This window comes from Lemur catta, chromosome 1, assembly GCF_020740605.2.
Source record: "Lemur catta isolate mLemCat1 chromosome 1, mLemCat1.pri, whole genome shotgun sequence".
In the NCBI taxonomy this organism is placed as follows: domain Eukaryota; kingdom Metazoa; phylum Chordata; class Mammalia; order Primates; family Lemuridae; genus Lemur; species Lemur catta.
The window spans coordinates 283,317,852-283,339,721 of NC_059128.1; the positions used below are offsets into that span (position 1 = coordinate 283,317,852).

General features: G+C 56.4%; 1 protein-coding gene across 6 annotated transcripts in view; it reads left to right on the forward strand.

Annotated features, from left to right (window-relative positions):
• PDE9A (phosphodiesterase 9A) overlaps nucleotides 1-21,870 on the forward strand; it is an 82,843-nt gene that overhangs the window by 53,513 nt on the left and 7,460 nt on the right. For 4 of the 6 annotated variants that reach the window (XM_045540728.1, XM_045540733.1, XM_045540731.1 and 1 more), the window contains 8 exons: nucleotides 2,011-2,065; nucleotides 2,905-2,975; nucleotides 8,873-8,957; nucleotides 14,088-14,169; nucleotides 15,824-15,898; nucleotides 19,809-19,895; nucleotides 20,697-20,801; nucleotides 21,174-21,256. In XM_045540728.1, coding sequence (XP_045396684.1) covers nucleotides 2,011-2,065; nucleotides 2,905-2,975; nucleotides 8,873-8,957; nucleotides 14,088-14,169; nucleotides 15,824-15,898; nucleotides 19,809-19,895; nucleotides 20,697-20,801; nucleotides 21,174-21,256 — 643 coding nt within the window. The other 2 variants (XM_045540730.1, XM_045540732.1) reach the window with 2 other exon arrangements.

The window sequence follows — 21,870 nt, forward strand, 5'->3', positions numbered from 1 at the left end:
TTTTCTGCATCGTTTTGCTGTCTTCTAGTTCATTTCTACTCTTTTCTCCATCATTTCCTCCATTCCTTCTGCTATTGTTGTGGGTTTATTTTGCTCTTCTGTTCCTAGGTTGCTAAGGTGGGATCTTTGATTATGGAGTCGAGTGTTTTCCTCTCTTGTAACGTAAGCACTTGGTGCCGTGACCCTCCTTGCCAGCGTGGCTCTAGTTTAGTCCCACGGCTAACTCTGATGTGTTGCATTTTCATTTCCTTTGAGTTCTCTGTCTTTTTAGATTTCACTTGAGACTTCTCCTTTGACACATGAATCGCTTAGACGTGTATTGTTTAGTTGCCACGTGTTTGAAGATTTTTCTGCCATCTTCCTGCTACTGATTTCTAGTTTGATTCTCTTGAGGTCAAAAAATATGCTGTGTGTGGTTTCAATTCTGTTAAATGTGTTGAGGTTTTCTCCGTGGCCCAGGACGCAGTCACCTGCCGTTGCTAGGTGACGTGGTCCCTAACCGCTGACTGCTTGGTGGGCTTCTGCGTTCACCTCAAGACCCCGAGATCATTAACTCTTAAAGTTTATGTCACACATTATATGTTATCCAAAGACTTCATAATAAGTGACCCAAAACCCTGCTGAGTTCCCCAAAGAGGCCCGTGAAACCCCATGGTCACCCTTATTGGCGGAGGTCACCTCTCCTCCCTGGCAGGGGTGGGCCTTTCTGAAGGCTGTGGCCTTGGGCCGGCCAGCGGCTCAGATGGGTCTCTATGACAGTTTCCCGGCTGACATTTTTATTCTTATAATTTCAAGAGCTATAATAAAACATCATTTTTCTTCTTCTTATCAAGTCATTGAATGCTAAAGTCCAAGGGACCTTCGGTCACCTGGTCTACCCTCTCCTTGGGCAGGTGAAGCTATGAGGTCTTGAGCGGTTAATTTAAATTGATTCATTTTTTAAATGTTTTTTCTGTTTATGAAACTAATATATGTTGTTCATTATAAAAAATGCATAAGATACAGAGAAACAAAAATAAGAAAACAAAATTTATCTATAATCTTATAACCAAAGGATAACTACTGTTGTTTTGGAGTTTACCCTCCCAGTGTGTTTTCAAAAGTGGAATCACTCTGTAGGACTGTTTCAAAACCTTTTTCATTTACTTTAACAATAGACGTGAACAGTTTCAAGATTTTATTTCTAATAGTAAGGTATGATTTCGCAGTACAGATTCATTATCATTTATTTCACAAGCCCACGGCTGCTACAGTTTCACTGTTAAATAACGTTGTGACGAACGTCTTTTGTGTACACGCCTGATCATTTCCTAGAAATGGGACTCCGGGTCAGAGGATATGAGCATTTTTAGCTTTTGAGCCCCACTGATGAATTGGATTATTGGAAACTTTTGTTTGTTTGGGCTGGTTTTGTTTTGTTTTTATTTATTTTGTTTACAGTGGGGGGGTTAGGCATCAGGACAGCATAGGAGACATGAACTCGAGACTAGGCCCGTGTGGGTCCGGCGCTGGGCCTGGCCAGGAAACAGGGAAACGGGCAGGGTACACTCGGCCCTGTGGACCTTATAAAACCCGCCGCCCAGCCCAGTTTTACGGGCCAGGCAACAAAGGGACGAACTAGCTTGACCCGGCCAGCTTCCTCTCCACAGACCGGCATGAGAACACCGTGTTTTGCACTTGAACTCACTCTGTCACGGTAATTGCCCCCATAAAATAGAGCCAGGCACGAAGAGAAAACTTCCCGTGTGGAGAGACCCGGTCCTGCCTGCTCTTCATAGCTGGAGACCACGAGCCCTGGACACTCTGCTGAGCAGCCTCTGTGGCCCGGGGGGGAAAGAGAGTGGAAGGTGGGGGGCCCAGGTTGCTCACAGGAGGCCAAAGCATCCCTCCAGGTACCCCGGGCAGCTCCTCAGCCCCCGTGTCCACACCAGGAGGGATCCCGGCCCACGGCGCCCCGCACGTCCTTCCCTGTCACCTGTGTTCCATCTGCCTCTCTGCTTTGCTTTGCAGAGAGAGAAGAGCTCGTCCAGACGGTGCTAGCCCAGGTCGCTGAGCAGTTCTCAAGGTACAGACTCCTCTGAGCACACGGTGCAGAGATGGGGGCTTCTCTCCAACGGCAAAGGTGGCCCTGCTGTGAGGGGGCCGCTGGTGGCTCGGATGTGTCACCCACCTGGAGCAGCTGTCTGGAAGCACCACCCTTCTATGATTCTGTACCTGGGCCGGCGTGGGGGGGGGGGGCAGGGAAGGCTCAACTTATGCCGGAGACCCTGGCGAGTAGGCACTTTCAGAAGGAGAATTTGCTCCCCTGGCTCTTCCGGGACCAGGAGAATAATCTGCCAGCATTGACAGCATGTTAAAAACACGCTTTCTCACTGGGACTCTGTGTCGTCCGGCTGCTTCCTTTTCTTCCTGAGTCAGCCACCAGTTCCAGCATAAACACTGCGTTTTCACTTTGTCAGACCGAGTTCTCTGGCATCTTACTGCCCCAGAGTAATTAAAATGGGGGAAGGGCAGGTGGATACCATTTTTTAAAAGCCCCATCGTTGTTTAGCTGAGTGGGTTGGAGCCTCCAGGGAGGAGACCAGGTCCCCTGAGGGTGTCTGTGCCCCAGGGCAGGCCGTGGGGACTGGGCCGTCCCTCTGCACGGGCAGAGACCTTGTGTCCACTGCCCAGGTCTGCGGCCGCGAGTGCACCTGCCCATGCAGTGCACAGGGAGTCTCCGTGTTGGCAAACGTTCCTCAGGGTGATCGGTCGTGCTCCCCCCCCCACCCCCGGGCTGCAAGGCACTCCTGGCTCTCCGCCGGCCCCTCCCCAGCCCCAGGAGCTGTTTGCCCGAACAGAACACCATTAGCTCTGAGAGTTCAAAGGGTTATAGTTCCTCTCTCTCTCTTTTTTCATTCCTAGAGCGTTTAAAATCAACGAACTGAAAGCTGAAGTCGCGAATCACTTGGCAATGCTGGAGAAAAGGGTCGAATGTGAGTGGGTTTGTTTCCTTTTCGCGTGTCTGCCCTTTAACCTCTATTCAAATTAACCACCTGGAACGGGGAGGAGCTTAGCGCTGAAGGTAAATGCTTCAGGTGTACCTCCGAGGCTAACAGAGGCTAGAACAGTCGCTGCCTGAGCGTTTCATTTCTGGGTTAAAAGCAGCACAGTGCATGGTGTAGGTGTTCTTTCCATGCGTGTGACAGGGACACACGGAGCCCTCGGGCTCAGCCCCTCCTGGACCCCCCGCAAGGGTCTCTCGGGGTCCCTTTTTGCATAGACAAGGACGGTCTCCGCACGCTGACCTACACGCTGAGGTCCGCAGTCGTTTGCCATGTGTCTGCCACTCGTCACCACTGGGTCTCCGTCACACAAAGGAAAGCAGAAAGCCAGGGAGTGAACCAGTGGTTCAAGTCTTGATTCAGTTACCGAAAGCTCACAGTCTGCGAGGAAAGCAGCTTCAGGCCACTCATCCTCTGTGTCCTCAGCCGTAAGGACAGTGCTTGGAGGCCACGCGCTTGGCGGCGTGGAGAGCTCTGTGAGTGTCAAGGCAAAGGCTAAGGACTGAGGGCACCGCGGTCACTGACCCGGACGCTAAGTAAACAGCATCCAAGCAGGAGGCCATTAAGGGTCACCGGAGCCACCAAAAAAAAATCTGGCTGGTTGGGATTTGTTAAGATCGACTGAATGTCGCTTTTCACATCTTGTTCGTATTGCTTGTGATTTTTTCAGGAAAAAAACATTCTGGATTGTACAAAAGCTGATTCATCGAAATATGTTGAGACATGGTTTCCATAGTCAGATTGATCCTTTTCAAAGTGTATTGACATTTTTAAAGTTCATTGGTCACTGGATCTTCAAGGTGGTTTTATTGTCCCCGCTGATGTTGGGGACTCCACTGGCTGTGGGCTCGACCTCTCTGGGTGCCCCTAGCCGACGGCTCCCCAGGCTCCAGCGGCCTCTGCGTTAGCAGGAGGTGGCCGAGGTGCCGCACCGAGCTGAGCCCAAGGGAGTGTGAATTCCTGAGGGACCCCCAGAGACAACACAGCCTCACCCCAAAGACATGGGTAGCCTGACACTTCAGGAACTGCAGAGGCCAGAAGGGGGACGTCCTTCCGAGGAGAAGGGGCCTGCAACTGCACCTCTGGTGCAGACCTCTGGAGAGCTGCCCGGCCAGCTTCTCAGAGAGCAGCCCTGACCCTGCACAGCCCCCAGAAGGTGGCCAGGAGCCCGCAGACATGCTGCTGCGCTGGGCCCGGGCCGGAGGGTGCGCTGACATAGACACGCACCGTACACACATGTAAATGCACAGAGGAAGGTGCAGATGACACTCACATAGACATACCCACACACACACACGTGCAAACACACAGAGACCCATGCAGATGCACTTACATACACACAAGTGTAAGCACAGACACATGCCGATACACTCACCTACACACTCCCATACATGCTCACACATAAACACAGAGACGCGCCGATGCACTCACATACACAGCTGCGTGCACACGCACGTACACGCACACACAGAGACAGGTGCATATGTATGCACATACACATGTGCACCCGCACAGAGACACATACCTACATGTGTGTGCTCACACACAGCTTCATCTGGTATATGTGAGCTGGCATGAGCTGTTTGCTGCTTCTTAAGTGAAAGGACTCGTCCAGCTAGAATTGGCCATCTTTAAAATATATTAATATTACCTGGCAATGGGCTTGTCTTAAAGGAATTTCCTATTTATTCTTTGAGATTTTTAAACATATAATTCCTCTGACTCAAATACAGATTTCTCCATTTCTCAGAATTGGCTTTCACAGTGTTTCGCCTTCTTCTAGGAATCTGGGATTTCTCTCAGGTTGAAGGTATTTCATAAACACGGCCCCGGGCTCTCGCCACGTGAGGCTGGAGACTGCACCTCACTGGGCTCTCTGCTCACTCCCCTCCTGGTCCGCGGGAGGACACAGGGCAGCCCCACTCCCTCCCCTGTCCCCAGGCCCTGGGCTTGGGCCACAACTAGAGTTGACCCTGGGGGCAAAGTTTAACACAAGTCCCGCAAAAAACCCAGCAAAGATTAGATGCCAAAACCAAGCCTTGCTGTTGTCTTTGCCGCTCAGAAGTGCGCTTTAGGCAGATCCTCAGCGAAGTCCTTGGAGGAAGCACCGGCAGGAAGCTCGTTCCATGCTTGTCTTTAAACAACTTTTATTAGCTCTCCAGCCACGGGAGTGGGCCCGCCAGGTTCCCGGCAGCCTTGCCCGGTGGGGCGGCTGAAGGATAGCTCTTCCCTAGCGACCCTCTCAGCTCCCCTGCCCACCCAGCCCCTTCCCGAAACCAGCGTCTCTCTTAGCAAATAGCTCGTGAAGCTCCTACTCCAGGTGGCCTGTGTCTCTGAGAAGCCCATAAAATCTCCCCTAAAGCCCGAGAGGACAGCCCGGGCTTCCAGATGATGCTAATCCTCCAAGTCCGCGTGTCCAAGGGCCCAAGCCTCATCCGGGAAACAGGAGGGGGCAGTCGTGGGCTGGACTCCAAGGGCCCCAGCAGTGCCGAGTGGGCTGGGGAGGCCTCTGCTCTAGTTTGGGGTGCTTGGTCTGTGCCCACCTATCCTTAAAGTCTGAGGGTGGACGATGAGTGGGCCAGGACAGAGGACCCTGTGGCCTGTCCTGCCATTGTCCGCGTAGGCCTCTCAGCGTGAGCCCCGTGTCCCGTCGGACTGGCCTGCTCTTCCCTCCAGGGTGGGCCGGAGGGGGCTGGCATGGGTCGGTGAGGTGGACGGTGGAATCCTCCCAAAGGCAGCCTGGTGTCCCAGAAGGGCCGGGGAGCAGGAGCCCCAGGACGCTGTACTGCTCTGTCCGGGCCACCTCCTCCTCAGACGTTCCCTTCCAGCTCTGTCATTCCGTGACATGTTTTTCTCTTTCACTGATTAATGCTCAACTTTTGCCATCTTGTTACTATCAGTTTCCTTGGCAAACAGTCTCTCCATAAACTTAATTGCTATAAATTCTGATTCTCTGGAATTCAAACTGGTGACATTGCGCTGTGTTGCCTAAGAGGCTTAATTTTAACATCAGCCCAGTAAAAGGCCAGGGAAGCTGATCTCGGTGAACCCCGGCACCAACCCAGACATTTTGCACCCATCAAAAACCACGAGCTATTTAAACAGTGCTTTATGCTGAAAAATGAAAAGAAAAAATTGTAGGTTTGTTGCAAACTCTTTTAGCAGCAAAATTTGATCTGAACTGACATGAAGCCATTGGTGTTTATTTATCCTGCTTAGTGTGATAAATAAGCATTTTCAGCGGTGGGGGAGGTGGGAAACCATGAGCTGGGAGGCCGGCTGCTAACACGGGGTAGGCCTATGACTGTTGATGTGTACAAATAGCCAGCTGGAAAACAGAACAAATGGCCTGATCCCAGTTTGCCTTTTAAAATTAGGAATAGATACGCACATACATAGACAGGATGCAGGGGTGGGTGGATGGATGGATGGATGGATGGACAGACAGGATGCAGGGATGGATGGATGGATGGATGGATAGGTAGACAGACAGGATGCAGGGATGGATGGATGGATGGATGGATGGATGGGTAGACAGGATGCAGGGATGGATGGAGGGATGGATAGGTAGACAGACAGGATGCAGGGATGGATAGATGAATGGATAGGTAGACAAACAGGATGTAGGGATGGATGGATGGATGGGTAGACAGGATGCAGGGATGGGTGGATGGATGGATGGATGGGTAGACAGACAGGATGCAGGGATGGATGGATAGATGGATGGGTGGATGGATGGACAGATAGGATGCAGGGATGGATGGATGGGTAGACAGACAGGATGCAGGGATGGATGCATGGATGGATAGGTAGACAAACAGAATGCAGGGATGGATGGATGGATGGATGGACAGGTAGACAAACAGGATGCAGGGATGGATGGAGGGATGGACTGGATAGGGTGGGTATTTAGAATGCACAGGGATGGGAGGAATACCTGAGAGGATATGCACTGATATGTAATATTAAATAAGTAAGTTGTTTTCTGGCCCCATAGGATCATAGATAAATTTTAAAATTTGCTTCTTTGAGATGCTGTGTATTTCCTATGATGATCCTATGACATTTTGTATTCAGAAAAATGATATTTAAAACGTAATAAATATAACCCTGGGCCGTGGGGCACAGCTTCCCCCTTCGCAGTCTACACCACGTGCCCGTTTCTTCCCAGATCTGTTCACTTTCTGACATTGCCGCCTTTCTCCTGTCACCAAGACTGAGCTCCTTCCTCCCACTTGTGTTGACTCGACTCTTTGCTTGTGCCAGTGTCCTGGTGGCAAATCCGCAGGCCCTCGGGATGGGACCCACTGCAGCTGAGACAGGCCGGGGGATGCCCTGGGAGGCTGCGTTGGGCTTCCCGGCCCACGTGCAAACCTGCACGGTGAGCTGGGCGCCTTTGCTCAGGGGACCACCTGTGGCTTTCATCAGGGTCCTCACGGGGCCCGTGGTGCAGAAGGCACTGAGACCCCCTCCAGAGGGAGGTGTGGACTCTTGGTGGTTGAATGAAAATGTAGCAGCCCCCGGGTGTCCCCATGTCCTCCCAGCCCTCAGGTGCCCGCATGTCCCCCAACCCTCAGGTGGCCCACGTCCTCCCCGGCAGCTCATCCAGACCCAGCAGTCATGGCGGTGACCTTGCTGGCTCCAGCCACATGCACTTCAGGCCCGGCATTTTGGTCCCCGTGTCCCCCCTCATTGGGCGGTGGAGGGCGCAGAAGGTTTCCTTGGCACAGAGCGCGTCAGCACAGCCAGGTCCAAATACCAGACCCTCCAGATGCTCGTCCCTTTGGGTAGAAAGACGCAGTGTCCTCGAGAACCCAAGGACCCGCTTGGTCTCTGGCCCCGGAAATGCCTGGAAGACCCACCCGGGAAGCTGCCCTGGGAGGACCCGTCCTGCCCCTGCTCTCTCGAGCTGAGGCGCTTCCTTCTGGGGGTGGGGGGTTGTCAGAAACCAGCCGAAGTCTCTGAGTTGCTTTGTTTTTCCTTTAGGCATCACTCACCTATTATTTTTAGCATTTTGCAGAGCCAGGCTTGATGAAAAGGGGAATAAGGTGACATTGTGGGTTGTATCTTTTTGCCTAAAAATGGAGGTGTGATTCCAAGTAACCAGGCTTTTTATGTCCTATGAGGCGATTGTGATCTAAAACCCTTTACAAAGCTGCCTACTTCGTGGCAGCGTTTCGAGCTAAGCGTGCGGTCTGCCAGGATCCAGCGTCCTGAAGTTTAACACTGGCTTGCGGCATAAGCTCCGGGTCGTTTTTTGGTGAAAAATATCGCCCTGAGCCCTGGCTGCTGAGGCGCACCTCTGTGTGGGGCTCCCGGAATGTGACCCAGCCCAGATTCCGCTAATCCTTAACTGCGCCTGTTTATTTCTCATCTGTTTGGAGTCAACAGTTTCTCCTGGTGAACTGCTCTAGGGGGACCTTAAAATGGAAAGCTTTTATCTTAATGAGATCTTAACCCTCGCTGAGAAAGCTGTGCCTTTCACTGCATTTTAATGCATGGGGACACATTTCTGCCCTTTTCTTTTCTTTTTGGAACAAAAGACTTGTTTGTCCTCAGCTGGTGCTTAGGGGTATGGAGCAAGAAGGGGGTGAGGGGAGGTTAGGGGAGTGGGGTGGGGGTCCCCGGACACTGAGCAGTTGGAAAGATGCAGTGGTTCCGCCGCGGCTGCGGAACGTGCCTGTGGCGTGAGAGTCGGTCGAGGCTGAGCCAGGCGTGGAGGAGGGGGCAGCAGCGGGAAGCCCCCACCCCACCGCCGTAGCTGCTGGCCTTGCGAGGGCCTCCGTGTGAATCCCTGGTAACCCCTTGCTGTCTCTCTCTGTCACCAGTGGAAGGACTCAAAGTGGTGGAGATCGAGAAATGCAAGAGTGACATTAAGAAGATGAGGGAGGAGCTGGCGGCCAGGAGCAGCAGGTAAGGTCTGGCCGGGCGGCAGCGGGCAGCCAGGCCTGCGAGGGCGACTGTGGATGTCGGCGGGGCGCACAGTGTGGAGGTGCCACTCTGCCTGGGACCTGCTGCTCAGTGAGCAGGCCTCTTACGGCGGAAGAGCATCCTCGGCTCAGGACGGGGCGGGGAGACGACTTCACGTAACCAGAGCGACCCTCCTGCAGAAGTAGCGGTACTTCACCCAGCTTGAAAGAAGTTGACATCACTTTTTATAGAAAGAATAATAACAAGAAAAAGGTTTTGGGGGATGAACCTCCTGGTGCACCCGGGGACCCTGCTCCCCGTGTCACATCCCCTGAGCCGTCAGGGGTGCAGTCCCGCCAGGGCTCCAGCCACGTGGATGCGGAAATCACATGCCCTTCGGAAACAGGCACCTTCGCTCGCTCCTGTCGCCAGTGAGCTGTGATTCGTGCGAAAAAGGCCCCAGGCTTCATGACGCCACCTCGAACGTCCAGCAGGACCCTTTACTGAAAACACGGTGACAACAAATGTGGCTGAACCATGTTCAAATTGGGGATGGGGACTCAAGGTGATGACGAGAACGACGGCGATGATGACGAACACAGCAAGTATGTCGGCGCTGTGCTGCGTGGTCACACAGGGCCAGCTCGTGCCTCCTGGGTGTGTCTTCACACCCACGACCACCCTCCGGGAGGCCACCGGGCCATGATGTGGCCCATCGCCCCCCAGAGCGCCAAGCTTTTGAAGAACTGCAGAAGTTACTGCCCAGCCTTGGCGGGGTTAATGGGACTAATGTACCGAAGAGGAAGGCAGGGAGGAAGGCCAAGCTGAGCCTCATTAGCATGTCCTCGGGGGCCTGTGCCACGTTTATGTCACATTCCCTGTGGGCTCATCTGGAGTTAGAGATGTCTTGTCCCATTTGAGGAGCTTGTGACCGTGAAAGATTGTGAGTGAGCCGTTCATCTTCGCCGTCCCCGTGGTGGGAGGCTTCTTAAGGGACAAGTCCCGCTACGTGACTTCAAGGAGGAGCTCCAGAGTCACACGGGCGCAGCCACGCAGCTGGGCCCCGAGGCCGGGACCTGGCTCAGCAGCCTCAGAGCACAGGGCCCCCAGCCACGGCATCGCCCTCGGCCTTGGGTTCTGCACGGCTCGGCTCAGCCGTCTGCCTGCCCTGTGCCCCGGCTGCCATGTGCTGGGCCCCCATCCTGCCCCAGACTGGTGCTACCCTGCTTTGGTGGGAGAGTGGTGGCCCAGCGTGGTGCCACCCAGCAAGGGCAGGCTGCCTCGGGCAGGGACTGTGGATGCCGCAGGGCCAGCATCCTGTCCCCACCTGTAGCATCAGCAGAAATAGGATTAAGCATGAGCTCTAATCTGCGCCTGGAACTAGACTCCCCGAGCACTGGGACACTTGTAGGACTCTCCTAGGCTGCCACAGTGAAGTGCCACAACTGGGGGCTGAAACCGCAGACATTTATCCTCCCCATTCTGGAGGCCAGAAGTCCAAGGTCAAGGTGTCGCAGGGAACCCTTCCTGGCTCCTCCTTCCCCACGCCTGGTGGTGGCTGCCATGTCCTTTGCACCCCTTGGCTTGCAGATCCCGCCCGTCTTCACCTGGCATCCTCCTTGTGTCTGTCTCTGTCCAAATGCCCCTTTTTATAAGGACACCAGTCACAGTGGAGTAGTGGGTCACCTTGACCTCAGCTCTGCTCGTTACATCTGCAGCAGCCCTGTCTGTCTCCAAATAAGGCTGTGTCCACGGCGTCAGGGGCTAGGACTTCCACACGAGACTTTTAGGGACCTGATCCAGCCACGACACGCCCTGCGGGGAAGGCAGAACACACGGAGGAAGGAGCCGCCAGGCGCCGTCGGGGCGAGCTCGGGCGTGTGGGTGCGTGGGCTCCTCCAGGCAGTGTGTGTTCGTCCACGCTCCTCCCGGAAGTACATTTTTAGGGCTCACAGCGCCAGTCAGCAGAAGAGAAGGAGACTTTCCAATCCCCATCAGGCTTGCAGAGGTGACATTCTCAGCAGACAGCTCTGGCAGCAGCCCCCGTAGGTGAGAGACGGATGCACGGGATGCTTCCATCTAAAACGGAAGCGGGTGGAAGTCTCCAGCGCTGCCTACACGTTTAGAGAAAACAAACCCAGCGTCCTGGGCTCCAGTCTCATCCACAGCAACGTCACCCACCCCAGGCCCCTTCCCTACCCCACTGAGAACCCTTCCCTTTTCTTTATATAGAAGGAAACTCAGAAGAGAGACAACAGGTTGTTCGTGTTACCCCTCATGCCGTTGGTGGCAGGTTCTGCTCTAACCACGCGTGAGTGCCATGTAGCGATTTGAGGTCCCTGGGACTAGGCGTGTTAAAATGTCACTTCACCTGCACTGCAGGGAGAGAAATCACACTTCCGAGATGTCGGCCCAGCCCGGGCTAGGTGCTCTTGCCTCCGCGGGGAGCAGAGAGGAGAGGAGAGCAGGTGGGTCAGCCCAGCCCTGTGCCGCACAGCTGGCGTGAGCCTGAGTACTCACCTGTTCCCCTGCACACAGCACGCCCCGCCCAACACCCCGGAGCAGCCTGCCCTGTCCTGAGGACAGAGGCCCGGCTACCGGCTCGCAGTTAGGGCAGGGCAGGACTCTGGCCCCAGCACCCGCGGGCAGTGCACAATGTGCCAGTCCTCTCGGGCCGGGGAGGCTGCAGGAGCAGGGGTGGCAACTGAGGGCTGTGGGGCTCTGTAACCTCCGTTGTCATCCCAAACACGCGGCCTTGACCACCGCACTGAGCCCCAGAGGAGGGGAGCATGGGGAGCCCAGGAAGTGAAAGCTCCAAACAGAATGATGAGGGCAGGCTCCGCGCCAGCCACTCTGTGCGCCGGGGATGCTTGTTCCAGTGGCAACAAGCAGAGCGAGGGGCTGCCCAGCCCGGCCAGGTGGTGTCGGCGGCCCCAGCGGACCCTCACTGCTCCCGGTGGGGGGATCTGCCGGGAAACCGCTGGATTCCAGCAGTCAGACCACCCTGCTTGGTGAAGACTTCCATGACCCTCCTGGGGGACACAGAAGACTTACAGAGACAGCGCGTGTGCGAATGTTTACACGGAAGACGTCAGAGCAGAGAAGGATTAGTAACCCTGCCGTCTGTTCTCTTAACCACAGCGTCCCTGACTGCTGAGAAGTGTTCAGGTGGGATTTCTCGTCTACAGGGTGACAATGGAAATCATTTGGTCGGTACATTTTGTTGGTTGGTTTTGTTATTATTTTGCTAAATCTGTCAGAATTCCCCTCTATACATGAAACTGTCATCACAACTCGAGTCCCGGGAAGGGACAGCAAAGGACTTTATGTAGTGGATTCACCAGGGAAGAGAGGGCAGCATGCCAAGAAAACAATGCTGAGGGCTTTTTCTTTGACAAGGAAATAGACGTATTATCCTAACTTTGAAAATACCGTGGGCTCCTTGTGAGGCTCCCAGCCTGTGCTGCTGGGAGGGGGTGGGGCGTGTCTCAGCAAGGCCCCCGGTAAACCTGGACACAATCCTGCTCTGTGCATAGATAACTAGTGTTGAAAGACAACTAAAAAATACTGTTTTGTAACCATTTTCTTGCTTACAACGGTTGTGAACAATAAATAGATTAAATTGTAAACAACATGCAGCTCATAGATTTTTCCAAAAGGCCACAATCGAGCACTCTTTTTTAACCCACCAAATGTGTTCTTTTTCCCTCATAGCTTGGTAAATCTTTTGGCATTATCTTTCAGTGCACACCGCACATGACATTTTCATCTTCCCTTTTCACCCAAAGTCCACTCACCTCAAATGATATCCATAACGATCTTCATGGCGGCCGAGTAGTCCATCACGGTGGCTTAAATGACTTCCCATTTGGGGACGTTCAGAGGCTTTGAGTTTGGTTTTGTGCTTCTGTAACAACAGATACCGCTGCAGTGAATACATTTGTGCATAGAGCTGTTTGCTCCTGCTGAATTCTTGTCTTGAGAAGAATTCCCCAGGGCAGACATGTGGGCTCACGGGATGCAAGTTTCTTTATGGCTCTCACTCTGCTGTCTTTAGTTGCTCTCCCAGAAGAGGCAACTTTGTTTACAAATTGCACAAGTTTCTGGTGCTTGGCTGATGCGGTGCTTGCCCCAGCCTGGGGGGTCCCAAATGACCTGAGTGTGGCCCCGCCGTGCTCCACCTGAACAGGCGTGTTCACCTCCAAGCAGGTGAACGTCCAAGATGGTCCCCAGATCTGCCCAGCCCCCTGGTGGACCCTGCTGCCGGGCGCCAGGCCTTGCAGGGCAGCTCCCTCCTCGGTCACACCCCGTGACCCTGCCGGCAGCACACTGCCCAGTCAGCAGGTGGCTTTCCCTCCCGCACACGCCTGGCTCCTTTGGTCCTGTTCTTGTGTGGGATATCCTGATGTCCAGTCGTGAAGAGAAACAGTCAGACAGAAGATTCGTCTGTCAACGTTATATGTAACGCAGAAAGGTGGAAACATCCTAAAAGTCCAGCGGGGCTGGACTGACAACGGGTGCTACAGCCATGCCGTGGGGGACCACGCAGACACCTCAATTCATCAGGAAACGGGGTTAGCTCTGTGCAGCGGCACAGAATGAGTTCGGGTACATCAGGTGACAAAAGCAAAATGCAAGAGTGTAAATCTATGCAATCCCACCTTTGTTTAAAAGTACAGGCAGCTGTCCATGCCCAAGAATATTCTGGAAAGATAACACCAAACCATTTGAGGTTATTTTCAGGGTGTGGGATTCAGGGAAACGAAGTGGGTAAAGTGAGGACTTAGATACTTTTTGCCTTCTCTATTCCTGTGTCGTTTGGATTTCTCAACAAGAGCGTTTTACTGTGTCGTTAGGAAAAGCTTTTTGAGAAGCGTATCTGAGAGCGAAGGGCAACCCTCGTCATCTGCTCTGTGTGTTTTCCACGAGCCCGATGACATCGGAGGCCAGGCAGGGTCCCCACTGCCTGCCTGACTGATCCTCCCAGAACAAATAAGACCGCACGGGTCTGTGGGGTTCAGGGGTGTGGTTTGGGTTTGGGTTTTTTCTTTGCTTTTGCTGTGATGAGGGCCCCGCCGTGGGGTGCACAGGTGAACACCCAGACTGAAGCTAATCTTTGCTTCTTCTCCGTAGGACCAACTGTCCCTGTAAGTACAGCTTTTTGGATAACAACAAGAAGCTGACACCTCGCCGTGATGTCCCCACTTATCCCAAGGTGAGGTGAGATTCCAGCCCTGCAGACACCCAAGCTCCGTGGGCACTGCCCCGGCCCGGCCCTGCTGTGGGCGCAATTGCAGAAGCAGCCCTCCCCATCCCTGGGCTTTGGGAGGTGCGGGTTACTCTTAGGCAAAGTATCTTTCCCTCTTTGATCTTTGTTTAGCAAACGTGATCCCAGACCACACTTTACTTTGCAAGGAGATAATAGCTCCTTGCTGCTGTCTGCGCTCACTTCCCTCTGCTGACTTGATGACTCGTCTTTGCACTCAATTGTTACTTTAATTTTTAACTGAATTTTAAAAAATCCATTTCGGTGGCTCTCCTGTCTCCCTGAGCAACACATAGGTGTTATGGAAAGTTTTACTCTTTTGCACAAAAGCGGTCTCGGTTATGAGAGAAGCCGGGCCCGTGGTGGAGCAGCAGTGCCCTGTTTTTCCAGTAACTACAGAAGGGTCTGGTGCTGCTGGGCACCGTCTCACCAACGCTCTCAGCTGGTGAGCAGTGAAGTCCCAGCCCCCCTGGTCTTTAGCACGCCCTGTGCCAAGATGCGGGTCTCGGCTCCCACGGGCAGAGGTGGCCTGGGCTGTGCGCCAGGTGTGTCCTGCCACTGCCATGCTCCAGCGCTGGCCTCGAGCCTTCGCGTGGACCTCTGGTGTCCGCTTGTCGGTGATGCTCCCCACTCGGTTCCGAACGGCGATGCATATTATCTGAGGTTTTTGAACAGAGACTGGTGCCTTCTTCCACAGGAAAATAGGCCCACGTTCCTCATAATCCCACCCCAGGGAAGCACACGCACAGCGTAGATGCAAAATAAAATGCATCGACACTCACGTCAGTTCTTTTTGAAAAAAGCAAATAAAAAGACCTGGGAGAAGACCGTGGGCAATAGCGAAGCACTGCTACTGTCTGACATCTCAGACCACAGTGTCTGTTCCTTACGGCAGTTTGCCCCGCACTGCCCCGCACTACCCCCAGCAAGTGTGCTGTCCCCAAGGCTAGGATCAGGGACGGTTCCAAAATAGCTCCTCAGCCGGTGTTTGAATGTGTGCCAGTGAATTTTTCTCCCCTTGACTTCACTTTACTGTATTTTTATTGCCAGGCTTGTTGAGACCTAATTTACACACAGTAAAGCTCTTTAGGCGCAGAGCACTGTGAATGTGACAAACTTACTTAGTCATGGGACCTCCACCACAGTCAAGATGCGGAATGTTCCCATCCCCCCCACGCTCCTCCTCCCCCTGCCCCTGCCTCTGGCAGCCACGGGTGGGATTTCTGTCCCCGAGCCTGCCCAGCCGCGGGTGGAATTTCTGTCCCCGAGCCTGCCCACCCGTGAGTGGGATTTCCGTCCCCGAGCCTGCCCAGCCGCGGGTGGAATTTCTGTCCCCGAGCCTGCCCACCCGTGAGTGGGATTTCCGTCCCCGAGCCTGCCCAGCCACGGGTGGGATTTCCGTCCCCGAGCCTGCCCAGCCGCGGGTGGGATTTCCGTCCCCGAGCCTGCCCTTTGCAGAACGCAGCCTGAGTCTGTGCACAGGCATCTGAAAGGAAACAGGAGAAGAAGGAGAAACGCCCTCCGCACACATCCAGGGTCGCAGCCTTTGTGTCGGCACTGAGGCCCTCGGTGCCCGGGTAACGCTGAACTCCTGTCCTTCCAGTACCTGCTCTCTCCCGAGACCATCGAGGCCCTGCGGAAGCCGACCTTTGACGTCTGGCTTTGGGAGCCCAACGAGGTAAGTGAGGGCATCTGGGATCACCAGTGCCCTGGAAGATGGCAGCTTGGGGCCGTGGAACCCTGCCGGGGACCAGCCCACTGCTCCTCCTGCCCTGTACCTGATGCTCCAGGTTTCAGTCCAAGCTGACATTTTATAGGAGGGCCCAGGGGACAGACCCCAAGACGGGGACTCCGTGAAAAGAGGAGCCGGCTGGACGGTGTGGGTGGCCTCCCCCTGGCGCTGAGTTCCCAGGGGCCGCCCGAGGACCCTGCAAACCCTGCCAGGTGCGTGCCCTCGGCAGAGCTGCAGGCTGGAGGCAGAGCCCCCTGCTTGGAGCAGGTGCTTCCCCAGGAGAGGGGCCCCCGCGGGAGCGCTCTGCTGAGAGAGAGCCGTCAGCAGGGCAGGGCACAGGAGCGGGGTGGCACCCGGGCCAGTGCAAATGTGGCATTCAGGGGACTGAGCCACCTTTGCGACAAGATATTCCTTAGAAATTTCCGATTTGCTGAGAAACACGAAAATGGAGATTTTTTTTGGTTTAGTCCCATTAGCCATAATCAGACCCCTCTCTTTCTGCACCCCAAGAAAAGAAGACGTTCCCTCATCGTGGACATCGGGCCGAGCTATTTTTAACCCACCGAAAACTAGGGGCGCTTTCCAGCTTTCCAGCAACACAGAAACACAGAAGCCCCCCAGCCCACGCGTGCGGCCACGATGTGCCCGCAAAGGGCGGGGCTGGGGTCTTGCACCTTAACGTTCGTAGTGCCCGGTTGCCAGTGCTTGGGGCGCTGGGAGCTCCTAAGTGACCCGTTTCGAGATCACAGTCCCCCAGCACGAGGACAAACTCAGCAGCACTGGCCAGAAGGAGAAAAGCAGAGGTCCGGCCTCCCCTCCCCCCGAGGTCAGAGCAGCTCCACGAGAGCAGCCGGCTCAGAGCACCACGTGGGCAGCTGGTCCCCAGCTCTGGGGGTGCAGGACGGTGCAAGACTGCGGGAGAAGGGGCCTCCCGTCCCGGCGGGGTCAGCGCGTGATGGGAAAGGCCCGGCGTGTGGGAGGCGCACAGAGCTCAGGGGGGCCGGGAAGGGAAGCTCTGAGCCGCCCCGCTCGGGCGGTGGGGCTGGGCTGGGCAAGTGCAGGGCAGGCCGGACACAGCGGGACAGCTAGGACGTGGGACACCGGTGCCCGGCCGGTGGGCAAGCACCGCTTCCAGAGCATCACCTGGGAAAATCACCATCCCCAAGGTCATTGTGACTTCAGCCCGCTGGGAGAGAGAGCAAAGCCAGGGGCCACTGATGGCAAAGCACCTGTGTGGAGACCGGCACCTGCTGTTTCTGCCGGCTGCCCACAGGGAGCCCGCTGGGGCACAGGGCGACCGTGGCTGGGAGGCGGAGGTTGCCCCACGAGGTTGAAGGGCTTGTGCATCCGTCACAGAAAGGCCACGTCTTTGTCCTCCGACTCATGGAGTGCATTCACAGCCGCCAGCAGGCAGCCGGCTCCCTGCAGCCAGACTTGGCCTCTGCGCGGCGGCTGCTGTGGCCCATGGCCTCTGCCCCGTGGCTCTCAAGGGCACCCCGGAGACTGGCGAGGGTTCCGGAGCTTCTGAGACGTGTCCCGCTGCCTGCTGGTGGAGAACAGAGATGCCCAAAGACCAGAGCCTCGGCCTTGGGCAAATCTGGGGTGCCAGGAATGTGGGAGTGTGAGTGGCAAAAAGAAACTAAAGGGACACACCTGAGAACTCAGCACCCTACCCGCCCCGAAAAACTGCAGCCAGCACCCAGGGAATGCCAGGCCCCCGGTCCGTCGGTGATCACCTCCCTCCCTGCCAGTGGGGCGATGCTGCCGTTCGCCCTGCGCCCGGCCCAACATCCCACCCGTGGCAAACCAGACCAAGGACGTGACTTCGTGCTGCCCTGTTCCGCTGCTCTCATAGGGCCTCCTCCCAGGGCTGCCCCACCAAGCGCAGAGCTTGATGGCTGCGGGAGCCTCCGCGGCTCTCCTGGGTCCCCCACACTCACGATCACGCGGCCCACGCATCACGGGACCCACCGCCGCGTCCAGCAGCCGCCCGCTCACTCACTCGCCTGCCCCAGGCCCCAGGCTACAAACAGTGGGACAGACCCATCTGTCACTCTTGCTCTGAACCCGCCATGTACACCACAAAAGCGGCACCAGATGGCTCCGTCTGCCGACCGTCCCCCCTTTGGCTCTGATTTCGCAGCAAACGTGTCCGCTCTTCGGGGCTGGCGGGGCAGAGCACGAGGGGTTTCAAGGCTGCGGCCCCTCTGCCTGGGAGCCAGCGTCCCGTCCTCACGCCAGCCCCCATGCCTTGCCACTCAGAAGGGGCTCCTTCAAAGCCACCGTCTCCAAAACCTGGAGTCCTGCACGTGATTTACCCCACGCCTGTACTGTCCCCCCAGGGAAGCGTGTGGTCAGCGTGCTTCAAGGATGTTCCCTGTGTGGCCCTCCCACGTGTGCCCTGGGGTGGTCTCCAGCTTTCCAGCTGATTCCTTGTGATGCCACAGGACTCTCTGCTCCCTTCCGAGCCCTCCACGGACGCCGGGATTACAGGATGAGGGTTGCGGAACTTGCCTCACTTGCAGGGGGTCTAGGTCTCGTATCTGGCATAACAAGGCAAAGTGAACTTTCGGTGGCATGCCGTCTGGTTGGCTCAGGCTGCCGTAACAAAGTTAGGGGGGCCCGTAAACAACAGAAGTCAGTTTCTCACAGTTCTGGAGGCTGGAAGTCCAGGATCCAGGTGTTGCCAGGGCTGGTTGCTCGGGGCCTTTGTCTTTGGCTTCTCACGGGGTCCGTGGGTGCCTGCCTGCTGCCTCCTCTTCTTGCAAAGACCCCAGTTCCATCCGACTGGGGCCCCACCTTGTGGCCTCGTTTAGCCTGAATTCCCTCCTTAAATGCCCTATTTCCAAACACAAGCACATTTGGGTTAAGGCTTCAATATATTGATTTGGGGGGGAGCACAATTCAGTCCATGACACGCCCTTCTGGAAGGGAAGTTCCTGCGGTGAACAGAGGCAGGCGGGAGCCGTGCCAGGCTCTGGCAGGGTCGGCCTGGTGCCCTCGGCAGGCGTTGGGAGGCTGGTGGGTGGGTCGGGGGCGGCCTGGGTGTGTGTGGCCCTGGGCAGAGGATGCCTTCTAGGGGTGTCTGGTCTGTCCCCGTTTTGCTGCTCTTCCGTCTCCCTGGGCTCTCCGGCTAAGCCCTGCTTTTCCCGGACGGCAAGGCCCACTTTTGTCAAACTCTTGTTTTTAAAAATCATTTCATCTTTTCCTCCGGAGCTTAATTAGCTCCAAAGCACTGAGGTGTATTTAAATAGATCTCAACAATGGCAATAAATCCTCTTTGGAACGAAGAACAAAATCTGTTTCGACTTGAGCAGGGGTGTCTGTAGAAGATAGAGCGCAGTGGAATGCGGTTTAGCAGGACGGCTCCCTCAGCGCAGAGGCCGGCCGCCTTCCGGACACCACAACAGGGCGTTAAGAAGAGTCTCTGGTCCCCAAAGGGGCCCCAGAGGAGCATAATTCGGCATTTTTTGGATGTAAATCAGCAAGAAAAGGACCTTTCGCCCTCGAAGGCTCCCAGGTCCCAGGTGTGTGTGGACGGAACTGCGTCCTGGAACCTGAAACTGTGATGTTGATCCACTGAGATTGTTCTCCACGTGTAGGAATAATAAAATCCTTTTGGGGGCCTCACTGAGAGTGGGGCACCCTCCCCCCGTCGCTGTCCCCTCCTGCCTGGGACTCTCGTCGGCTTCGGAACCGGCCCCTCTGCCCCCAGGAGACCCCAGACACTCTCAAACCACCCCTCACCTCGGTGTCTTGGAAGCGCCGTGCAGGGGTCTCTCTGCCCACACCCCGGCCGGGCCCTGCTCCCGGGGGCCGTGTGGGGAAGGGGCGCTCACCTGGCCTGTGCCCGCAGATGCTGAGCTGCCTGGAGCACATGTACCACGACCTCGGCCTGGCCAGGGACTTCAGCATCAACCCCATCACGCTCAAGCGGTGGCTGGTGAGTGCAGGCCCGCCGGGCCTTCCTGGGCACGTATGTCACCCAGTCACGCGGGGACGGATCGTCTGGGCGCTGTCCTGACGAGGTCCGGTGGAGGCGGCGTGTCCTCGGAGTTCCGTGAGGACACCGAGCCGCTCTCTGCTCGTCCTTGCACCAAAGCGCTCTGCTCCCGCAGCTCCTGCTCCGCCGAGCGAGGAATAAGGATGTTGTTAGGTGAAGCAACACGTGCCCCGGCAGCAGTCGGGGGAGCATGTGCGTGTGAGCCTGTGTGCGTGTGAGCATGTGTGCGTGTCAGCATGTGCATGGGAGCGTGTACGTGTGAGCGTGTGTGGGGTGTGAGCATGTGCATGGGAGCGTGTGTGTGTGTGTGTGTGTGTGTGTGTGTGAGTGTGTGTGTGTGTGTGTATGTGCATATGATTGTGTTTAGCAGCAGAGTTTTAAAAAAAAATAAAACACTGCTGGGAACCGAATGTGAAAAGCCTGCTGAGGTTTCATGGTGCCCAGGGCCCTCGAGCCCCCCCTGGAGTCCCCCCGCCCCACGCCCTACTTCGTGCCCCAGGGTGGCTTGTCAGACGCCTCTGGGGACGCCCCAGTCCCCAACCCCGGGTGAAACCCCAGAGGGAGCTGCATCCCCACACCTGCCCCAGGAGCCGCAGCGGCCCGTGGGCGCTCTCAGCTCCCGGCCGCCCGGCCAGACCTGCGGGGAACTCGGGGCACAGGAGGGTTTGGCCAGAGCGTCGGAGCCCTCGGTGCCCTGCGGGCCGCGGGGAGCAAAGTGTGCAGCGCTCGCCTCTCTCGCAGCTCTGCGTGCACGACAACTACAGGAACAACCCTTTCCACAACTTCCGGCACTGCTTCTGCGTGGCGCAGATGATGTACAGCATGGTCTGGCTCTGCGATCTCCAGGTGGGTCCTGCCGCCCGTCCCCCACCTCCGTTCTTGGGGACGGGGCGGCTTCCAGCGAGTGGCAGCTTCTGTCCCCCCAAAAGAGCGGCAGGCGGGGGCCCAGCTGCTTCTTCCATTCCTGGGAAACACCCCACATGTTGCCATCGGCTGCCCCAGTGGGCGAGGCCGCTCCTGGATGACAGGAGCACGTGTCCCCACCTGCTCACCCCACCCCGCAGTGTGGCGGGTCCTTCCCACCAGGCCAGGAGGCTCCTGAGAGCCGGAGGGGGCTTCGTCCCACCCGCATCACTCGTCTCCCACCTCATTCCAGCCCCTCCTCACCCCATCCCACCTTTGGAGTGAAGAGGGCAAAAACCTTATTTTCTAATCCAGGAGAAGTTTTCCCAAATGGACATCTTGATCCTAATGACGGCGGCCATCTGCCACGACTTGGACCACCCAGGCTACAACAACACGTACGTGCGCCATTGTTTCCTTGCTGTTCTCTTGCGGGGGACAGCCTATGAGCCCAGCCCCCGACCAGCTCCGGGATGGAGCTGCTGATAAAGGGCCCCCCAGCCCCTAGCTCTGCCGCTGCAGGACGCGGCTCCTGCTGCTTTGGGACTTTGTCCGGGGCCTTGGGCCTCCCCTCAGCAGGAATCTTCAGGGCATTAAACGCCAGGGGCCACCACACCTGTGCGGTTGTGGCTCCGTGCTCAGCATGTGCACAGCAGAGCCCTGGCAGTGCCGACACCGCCACCCCAAGCAGGGAATGGGGCCCCACACCCCAGTGATGGCTCCACAGTGCCGGGCCCCAGAGCACGCTGCACCCTGGGCGGCCTCCCTGCCTGCCGCCAGCGGGGCTGAGGCAGAGGCAGGGCCGGAGCAGGGGAAGGAAGGAGCTGCAGAGGAACGGGGGCGGGGGGCCCATCGTGGGGTGGGGGGTCAGGAGAACAGGCCACAGGCCACACTCTACGGGGCGTCGCTCTGCTCCTGCCTGTCCACACAGCTCCAGCCAACGTGACTGACCAAGTCCAGGCCACATGCACGGGTTTGGGTTCACAGTGATGCATCAGTCCCTTCTGTTGAA